This window comes from Rhea americana, unplaced genomic scaffold (assembly GCF_003343005.1).
Source record: "Rhea americana isolate MKP2758 unplaced genomic scaffold, rheAme1 scaffold_154, whole genome shotgun sequence".
NCBI lineage: Eukaryota > Metazoa > Chordata > Aves > Rheiformes > Rheidae > Rhea > Rhea americana.
In genome coordinates, this window is record NW_028185639.1 from 680,990 (window position 1) to 690,989 (window position 10,000).

General features: G+C 38.3%; 1 protein-coding gene across 1 annotated transcript in view; it reads right to left on the reverse strand.

Moving 5' to 3' along the window:
- The window catches only part of EBF3 (EBF transcription factor 3), a 129,962-nt gene that overhangs the window by 38,737 nt on the left and 81,225 nt on the right, over window positions 1–10,000 (reverse strand). Inside the window, exons 7-8 of the mRNA XM_085299793.1 lie at window positions 5,728–5,809; window positions 2,583–2,700 (exon numbers count right to left, since the gene is read on the reverse strand). Of these exons, the coding sequence (XP_085155919.1) occupies window positions 2,583–2,700; window positions 5,728–5,809 (200 nt within the window). The remainder of the gene's footprint in view (window positions 1–2,582; window positions 2,701–5,727; window positions 5,810–10,000) is intronic.

Here is a 10,000-nt window from a genome sequence, read left to right on the forward strand (position 1 = left end):
GGTTGTATTCAACTACTGTAAATAATTTGCCGTGCTTTTTGTGAGCTCAAAGGATTCAATGGCAACCTTCCACAGTAGCAGCAGGGGGAATTAGTTTACTTGGAAACGATCTGCGAGTGTGTGTATATACTGCTGGTGAATATTAGATGATTGGATAATGAGGTGTTAGCAAGGAGAGGCTACATAGAAGTAAATATCTGTGGTTTCTAGTGGGCACTTTTCTTTAAAGAATGTGTTACTAATTCAAAGCATACCATCCTGGGTGAAAGATATGGCTTAASGTGCACAGGGACAAAACTAACTTTAAGCCTAACATAAAATATCATAATTTTAAATAGGTTATCTGCTGTGATTCCCTGATCCGAAAGAAACAAAGATTTTTACATAAGCATGGTTAGGACTTCAGGAATTTTCTTTGTAGGTTATAACCTTTCGATTTTGAGAAGCTAAAGCCTATTCTGCCTCCATTAAAATCACCACAAGTTCTTGTGGTTGGTTTCAATAGAGGCAGAAGCAGTCACTGGTGCTTATTTTCATAACACTGCTTAATCATATGGGAACAGCCTGACTTGTAAAGATGCGGAGCGCTTACAAATCCCACTGACTTCAACTCGGTGCGTTCAAAGTCTTGTGCACCGATCCCTTCTCACGTTCAAGGGTATTTTGATTCTCTGCTACTGTATTACAGAGTGTTTACTTTCAGTTACTTAGTTACTGTAATTATTATTAGACACAGGATTTTAAAGTAAGAGGGAGCATTCAGTTTTTCACATTCATTTTTAACAGTTCAGCTTTCTTCAACGAGTGGTTATGGGAGGTCAGGCAAACAGGACTTGGCACTGTATTTTTAACATTTAAATAAAGCAAATCAATTACTGTATCCCAAAAAGGAGAGACTGGTTAGTGAAATTTATGCAAATTTTCTGTAGTATGTAGAAGTGGCCTTTATTTTTCTAAGTGATATTTTCTGCTTAGAGTCAAATTCTTTCTACACAGCTTACAAAAATAAATACTTGTATTTTGCTAAGATCATAATAGCTCATTAGAAGAGGCTGAATTTGGACCTAAACTAAAACCTAACACCACAGGGCTGAGCATGCTTACTTGAACCTATAATGTTGCTAGTTCTCTCTCTCTAGGGAAGAAGAGAGGACTAGGGGAGAGGATTCAACCTTCTTAATTGTGAACCTCATTAGTGACGGTTGCTAGGCAAAACACACACCTACTTTCAGTGCATATGAAAGAGATAAACAATACGTCATAGACTATAATGACTCTTGCGCTCAGGGCGACCTTTAATTATTATATTTTTGTTCTCTTATACCTTAGTTATTAACACAGAAAAACAAATTAGTTTTTTTCTGTATGGATCGCAGTAGATTCATAAACTGTCTTCCATTTTCTGATATCTAGATCATATTTCCTTCTGATAATTATTGCTTGCCTCATTCATTTCTCTGTGTGTGCACTGGAAAGTATTATTTGAAACGTAAAATGACAATGATTATATTAGCAGCTTAGTATTCAGTTATTACTTTAATTGTTTAATATTATTAGTGTAAAAAGGCATGATCCTGTCAACACTTATGCATTAGTAACAACTCACAAGAGTAGTCCCACTGAAATTCATGTGTTTGGACTGACCATGCAGATAGTCAGTCTCAGACACTGTACTTCTAATTATAGAGTTTTTGAAAATTCTAACTCTTTAAGAATTCAAAATGTACTTGACCTATATGCATTCAATTTTACTGTAAGTGCATTACTTGAGGGTCACTATGTGTCTTTAGGTTAATGTATATTACAGTGCAAGCAACATAATATTTAAATCTAAATAGCTATTTTGTACTTTGTGGGAGAATAAATATATGTGTGCTCATATATGAGCAGAGCTGCAATTGTGTGGGAATGATTCAGAGGCTGATGGACTCTAAAAAGACAGTATTTCAGAATTCTGGATTTTCAGAGACACTTTCCATTCTCTTCTTCATCTCAGACTATCTTCTTTTAGCAGTTCAGGCAAGAAGTCAATCACATTGAGTCACTCCGAAGAAAAACATTTTATGCTGTTTTTCTCATACAAAAACCCTACTGCAGCAATCTGCAGCAGTAAGGCCCAGCAACAGGAAATTGACCTCACAGTAAATTCTTTACAGATTTGGTCATGTTTTTACCATCCACTTAACTTGCATACATAACCTGAGACTGTACCTCTGGATCAAGGAATATGACAAGCCAAAATAAAATCAAGTCAAATTAAATAGCAAGAAAAAGCTGCAAGCAAAACAAGGGAAAAACAAAAAAACAGAAAAAGATGAAAAATTGGTTGTGACTGCAAAATTTTAAGTATTAAATAAAGAAAGAAGTCAAAAGCAAATTCAAAAGAGACCATATTCTGGTTGACAAGGGCTGAGAAATACTAATGGATTTTTTTAATGGGTGGTTTGATCGATGCAGAACGAAATCATGTAAAAGTAAATGTAGTAGTGTATCAACATAAAGTATGGTGCAAAAAAGCATTGCAAATAAAAAAAGACATGTAAATGTGTGCCTACCATTTTCCAGATAAGAAGGGGCCGTACCTTCTGAGGGGTCAAGGCGGCGAGCCCGCCTTCCATGTTTGGAATTGTTGTGTACAAACATGTTGTCTGAGACAGCCAGAACGTGGCCATCCACATTGACTGTTGTTGATACAACAACCTAAAAAAGAAAAAAAAATTTTTTWAAAAAACCCTGCATATTTTTAGAAATGTAGATATAAAAATAGATCTTCTTTTAAGACAAACAAGTTCACAGTCTGTTACTTTTCACTTTAAATAAAGTGAATGACAACTACGAATACATCTTTGTTTATGTGGCTAACACTGGTGATTTTTAACTCTCAATTGTTCCTCTTCAGAACCTACTACACTAATTAGACTTTAATCTCCTATTATGCTAACAAATGAATTCAATTCAGGGAAATATTCTTCTAGCCATTAGTTTCAGAAACACCCCTCTAGCCACTCATTTTAAAAGCTGCTGTTTTGATTGATCTGTTGATATATTGATTAGATAGTTTATCTAATTAAAATTTGTTCRCTTGAGACTGTCTTCAAATGAAGGGTTGTGAGGATTCCAAATAATAATAATAAAAAAAAAGCTTAATAAATCAGGAACCATCGTAACTCCCCATTTTTTTTCTTCAGTAAATGATCTCCAGGTCAGTTTTACAATTACATTTAATGTCTGATAATGAACTTTTTTGCATCTGAAAAGACTGAGTTGAATATGAATAGTGAAAGTGTTTTCAATCCATGAAAAGTATCCCTTCTCAAGTTCATTTGGATGGTGATTGACCCTGGTATGTCAATGGAATTTCCTCCTTTATTTTTGAGTGAAAGGCTCCTATTCTTGTGTCCAGGTTCAGAGTCCGGCCATAGGAGAGATGATGGATAGGGCCTTCTTTGGCTTCCAGCTGCTTCTTAGTAGAAATTGGAAAAGGAACATATGCAAAATGCACAACCTTCCTGATAAAAACACCTACACAATAGATTTGTGAAACTCACTCCGGAAATGATATTCCACGAACGCAAGCCAAAGAGGAAATTATAAGATGTGCGTGTRTTTGTGCGTAACATAGCTTCATAGGTTGATTGTTACTATCCCAGATAGACATTTACATCTTATTTAAACACTCCAGCATGTCCCCTGTGGTGTGGGTTCCAGATTTTCTAAATGAAGAATCACTGTAGCATTTTCTTTGCGGTTTAACATTAGTAGAATTCTTACAGTCAATGGCTAAGCTAATCTATTCGYCCTTATCAAGCATACTAGTGATGGTAGCAAAAGCTAGCACAAATTTTAGTTCTCATCTTCTGCTCAAGRTGCTTTTGAATATAGCAAAAATGATTCTCCAGAGTTCTCACAACTGTTCCTACACCAAATATGTAAGGAGAAAAAAAAATGAAGGGAAAAACTATTCTCCTTCTGAATAGAGCTAGTGCAAGGCATCAGAAGAAAATTCTTGTCTGTTTCTGTGTTTTGGATCACCTCTGATCCTGTTTCTTATTCACAACCCATAATTAGCTTTCAGCTATCACAGCACCTTTTCTGTGTATTCTGCCTCCTTTGAGACAGCCATCTGCGTTACCCTTTAGAACAGCCCGAGGGCAGTTCTCTAGAAGTCTGCTCTGCTTCCATATCTTTCTCGTCCCAGAAGTGGACACTTTCACTCTTGTCAACATCCACTTTGGAAAGTGCTGAGTTTGCAAACTCACCCAAGCTACAGAGCTATTGCCATGCCACTGGGCTATCTGCTTCCACTTTTAACGAGATTTGCAGAGTTTAAAAATATTGCAAAACATAACAAGTGTGATTTTCAGCACAGATTTCCGGTTTTGGYTCCTAGAATATGGCATATTGAAAAGAGAGAGAAAGGAGAATATAAAAATGACAACTATTTTTGTTCTGTCATCTATATATAGGTCAGTCACCAAGGGAAAATACTGCAGTTCAGCAAAGGAAAGTAGACATGCTATGTTTTGTTATATTGGCTTATTCCTGCAGTGCACCTAAAGAAAGGTGCTGAGATAGTGAAACCAGTTAAAAATATTGTTCAAGATCTGACATACTGTTAAGTCCAGTTAAACCTTCTGAGAGGCAGGGAGATTAGCTAAAGAGACCCAGGAAAGTCTTTCTAGTGCCTACTGGCTCCATTGTCGACCACAAGATCACTCATGACTGATGCTTCATTTAGTCATCGGTGAGACAAAGAGGACATTTCCACTCATTCCAGGTTTGACCTTCTGTTCTGTTCAGATGGATCAATATCACCAATGCCACGTGAAGCTGAGATGCATGAAAAATGGAAGCTTGGCTCAATTGTTTTGAAGAAATATTTTTTCCAGCTACAGATCTTTTCTGTTGGCTGGCTCAAGGGTTCTGGCTTCACCGGTTGGTTGGCTGTGCATGAAAACAGATGTCACATGTTTTGCTATCAAGTTTAACCACAAGTTATTCTTCTCAAAAAATAAAAAAGTTTTGAACATCTTAGTACTAATTCATTATTAGTCTCAGATATGAATCATTTTGAAGTAATTTSAAATAAAAAGCATATATTTCTTAATAAGCATTTCAAATGACCCCAGATACGGAGGAAATCATTTGTCCATCACGTCAGRTGTCTTTCTGTAGTGCTATGATTCACCACAGGGTATTTCAAAAGCTGGAAGGAGAAAGTGAAGTATTAAACATTTTCTAAAACAACTGAAATAAAAGCATGTGGGTTGTACCACCATTGCTGGATTTACAAGTTGTAAGGGTGATTATGAAAACTACAGTGTAAGATCCAAACTTCACCGACTCCCATGGCTGTATTTCTCATGTCTAACAGTAATTTTATGACACTCAGACTACATTTGTAAAAACTTCTCTAGAGGTCTCAGCATATTCAGCACTACAATGAAAGCAGTATGAAGAAAAACGATTACTATCTGTGGAGATGCCCACTTGCTTCAAAATAGCCCACYGCAGTCTACGTTTGAACTACTTAAGCGCTAAAAACGTGCATTTAAGTTACTGGGGAAAACATTAGAATACTGACATCACTTTTTTAAAACATATACAGCGTTGAAACTATACTAAGCACTGACATTAGATCTTCATGAAGAAAAGTTCACAGTTAAGCAATCTGRAATTTTGAGTAAGTCTTTTATATATCATTTATCTTTTAAGAACTATCTGTACCTGGAATCTTCGCATATCTCGCGGGTTGCCTGCATTCTTCAAACAGTTCTGATTGCACTTGAGGAAAAACTTTAGAAAGAATCTATAAAAATACAAAATTGAAATCTATTAGATTCATCAAAATGTAAATCCAATTAAAAGAAGTTTAATAAAATTTAATCATAAATAGTTATACCCGAAAGAATACTGGTTGTGAAATATTACTTTCCTATTAGTTAATGAACTTGTTTTAAAGCATAAGATCTCTGTCATAAACAGAACACTACTGCCAGGGAAAGGCAAATTTATATTTTTAATTTTTCAACAACTATAAATGCACTGACTCCAGGCCATATCCTTAGCTGCTGTAAATCGGTGTGGGAAAGTTGATTTCAACGACTCACTGACTTCAAAGGCAATGACTTACACCAGRTGAGAATTTGTTTCTGTTTATTTAGTAAGTTTTGTTTTTCACAACTTGTATTAGTAGTAATGACCTCTCTGTCGAGAAATTCCAAGGTAATGAATGATCAGTCTTCTTAAAAACYCTTGACTTGCCTCTGGTGTGGAAATTCTAGCTATTCAAAGGCACTAGATGCAACTCCTGCTGACTTCAGTGAGATTCAAATGGGAATCTGCCCAGGAAAGACCCCTTTTACTCAGTTTTTAAAAGGCAAGGAGCACGGACCATTATATCCTACTTTCTGACCACTTCAACCTTTACTAGCCTTTAACTGTAAGGAGTCACATTGCTTAGGGACAGAAATCCAGCTCTTTTTTGCYGAGTGGCAAATGGTAATTATTTAGGACTAACTCATCTCATCTAGGCACTTTCCTACAATACGGCGGTTTTACAGTAGTGCTGCCTCAAAGAAACAGGAGGAAGGGGAAAACTCCACAAGCTGCAATCTCCGTTATGCCCCCCTCCTGTACTTGCTGGTGAATGAGTAGATATGGGACGGTTCCACTTTCTTTCCTTCATTCCTCGTTTTCAAGAWTTGCTCTGAGAAGAAAGGAACAATTTTATAACTGCACTGACCTGCAAACAGACTATGCGAGGTCAGGGCAAGCGGCACCTTCCTTCCCTAGCACAGAAGGATGTTCACAACCTAACRTCTCCTCTTTTCTTTATGTAGACATGTTTTCACATTTTTTAGTAACAAAAATGTTCTGTGGGGTTGATTTTTGGCTAACAATYAACAGCTGATRGCAAGCAAGGCTCTGGGCTTTCTCCTCACCCCGAGTTCCTCAGATGTGCCAGCCCACCAGCTTACTGCCCAACGTTATACATTCTGAATAAAAAGGTTAGGCAGAGGTTTAGGCTTTTGTATTTAGCCTACRAACAATYATTATTTATTAAGGTTAATCTTTAYAAGTGACTATGACCATTCGAGCTGGATACGCTTTACAGAAGCTTTTACACGCAAATAATATTCCTGGTAGGAGGTAAGTTAAGTCATTCTTTCCTTCTTCACAACCCGAAACGGTCAGACTACAGCTGATAAAAAGCACGACCGCAGCGGCACCACGTTGTGCTCTCTTCGGCGAAACCGAGGCCCGCGGAAGGGCCGGGACAGGAGCGCTCCACGGGAATACTCACGTACTACAAACGGGCACTTCAGAGACTACTGCTCCTTTTCAGCCAAACCTTGAGCAAAGCCCTAGCACGGGATAAGGCTTGCTGTACCACGGAAGGAGCCATCTCTCATATAAGACACGTAAGCAGGGAAACGACTAGGTTTATTTAAATTGCGCATGAATAAATCAGTGCTGTCAGTTCAGCTGAATACACTTAAAAAAAAAAAAAAAAAAAGATCTTCCTATCCTGAAATGCTGCAAAGGGGTTTTAGCCTTTTAGCTAGGAGAGGTCTGCATTTCACTGGCAGTTGGTGTGATCTAGCTCTGATGCTCAACCGAACTCAGGTTTTCCAGACACGGTGTTGCAGGAACGCCATCAACAGTATCTGCAATTCCATGACCCTGAACCTGCATCTTTGCTAGCCACATTCCCATCCTAATTCTATCAATCAGTTCTGGGATCTTCTTAAGATAGACACTTATGATCTCCCGAGACTGATCCATCAACTGAGCATAACCTAAATGTAATGGCACTTCTGTCATCTCTCTGCTCTTCCTTCCACATTTTCCACCGCATGCACGGCAGTGCAGTGCCRCAGCATCGAGGGAAGTTGTCTCCCGCATCAGTAAGGGGCCCCTGTACTCTAGAAAGGCGCTAGCCGGGGAGACCCTTCAGCTTTACAGCTCCTCCGTGCCAYGCAGCAGTCACTCCGAAGAGGAGTATCGCATCTTTTTTCTGATCTCTGATGGGTGTTGTGACGCTTTTTGAGTTAATGTTTGTAAATTGCTCAGGAATCCTCAAATGAATTGTGCACTAGGAATGCTAAGTATTATTCCTTGTGGATTTTTTAAACTTGAAGCACTCACGATGAATTGTTTCTATACAGAAACCTCCTGTCAAAAAATGGCCATGAGCACTCTTTTACTACAGATCAACTGGAATCTGGTGTTTACTCCATTATTTGGCGGAAAAAAAACAAGCTTGGTGGAATTAGACATGTTCAAGTTTACCAGGATAAACCTGAACACCGAGCTAAATACAGAAGAGCCAGAAGTACTAGGGTGCAACACAAGCAACACTGATATTTCGAATTTTGAGTATTCCTTGACACTAATGATTGTTTTTAATCTGTGTTTTCAGATAGTTCACGGAGCAAGGGTGGCAGGAAGACAAGGTTTCCAGAGGAAAATAGCAGATGTTGAAAATCCACGTTCCTGGGCAGGGTATTTCTCAAAGTTCGCTAGTAGAAGGGGGCTCATTGACCTTCCCTCTCAGCTGATGAACAAGAATCTGGTATGCTAAGAACTGATGCCTAGAGCAGAGAGAATGGGACCAGACACTGTCCTCCAGGTGTGCTGCATTCCTGGGGCAAAAACTCTGCAACATAGTAAGAAACTGGATTTCAGTTTAGTTTCATTATTTCTCAAACTTTGTCGCTATCAACAGAACCAGAATGTAAGCTTCTCTAGATTTGCCTGTCAGTGCTATATTTTGTATTATGCCCACAAATACAGTCTTTTAAATACATACAACCTCGTGGGATACCCTTCCGAAACACATAAACTGTTTCTAAAATAGTGATAGGGAGAAAAATGCAGTCTTCGTGATTTCCCTTTTCTCTGGTTTTTTTTCATGCTGCTAGAAATGGCCTGCTGCCTTCTTAATTAAAATGTACTACCTACAACAAGACTTCACTATTTTAAGATAAAATTTACATCTTTTATTAACTCACCTCACCTATACACTTAGCTCACAAGGCCTCTCAACGCCCATCTGCCATCAGCGTACAGTAAGTCACTTGATATTCCACCCACCAATTTTTCCTAACAACCACTGTGCAATTAAACTCAACACGTTCTGTTGCGAGGTAAATTAGGCACACCTGCGGCCAGACTTCATTTGAACTGCATCAGAAAAGGACCTAACAAGGTGAGAGCGTACCACAAAGTTATAGTCCTGTCAAGCAATTAGGTTTTCACTTCGGGGACATCCGCACAGTGCAATTATGCTACACATTACAACCTGGCTAATCTTCTGAACAAATGTCATGTCTCAGAGAAGCTAGTAAAAGCAGTTCATCTGCAAATGTGTCTGCTCTTAAGCCTCCACCTTATGCACATAACAACCTACCGGAGACTTTTTTTTGTGATGTGAAAGATGTTTTTTTCCACAGAAGATTTTTAAAACCCTGCAAGTGTCTTTTCATCCTTTTCACCTCTTCTTAACCTCTTTGCGAAGAGGTGTTGTAGCAAATAGACTAGTTAGACTTTTGTACTTGAATTTTAACACTAACCAAGCAAGCAGATAGTTAGTACTGTAAGCACAGGTGGTGGATTTAGTTTGGTCCAATTCAAATATTGTTTGGCTAAAGAAATATTCATTGCAGAAAACTAATTATTACATCCTGGAAAGATCAGCATCCGAGCCTATCTTTGATGGTCCGTAAGACCCCAAACAGAAGCGTCCGTTGTACAAGTAAACGTCTGTTAACGTACATTTTATATTCGTTTTATTTAAAATACGGAATACACGTGTCCTGAGGACAGTGTCTCTACCTGAAATCAGCACCAACAACATGTGAGCGCTCAGATCACTAGCAGGGAAAGTAACTAAAATGTAACAGCAAATACTCTCCTCCTCTACTCCGTTATTAAATAAGATCTTCCCAACTTCAGATGCTGAAAGGAGAGGAGATAAGGCTGCTTCATGTGCGCT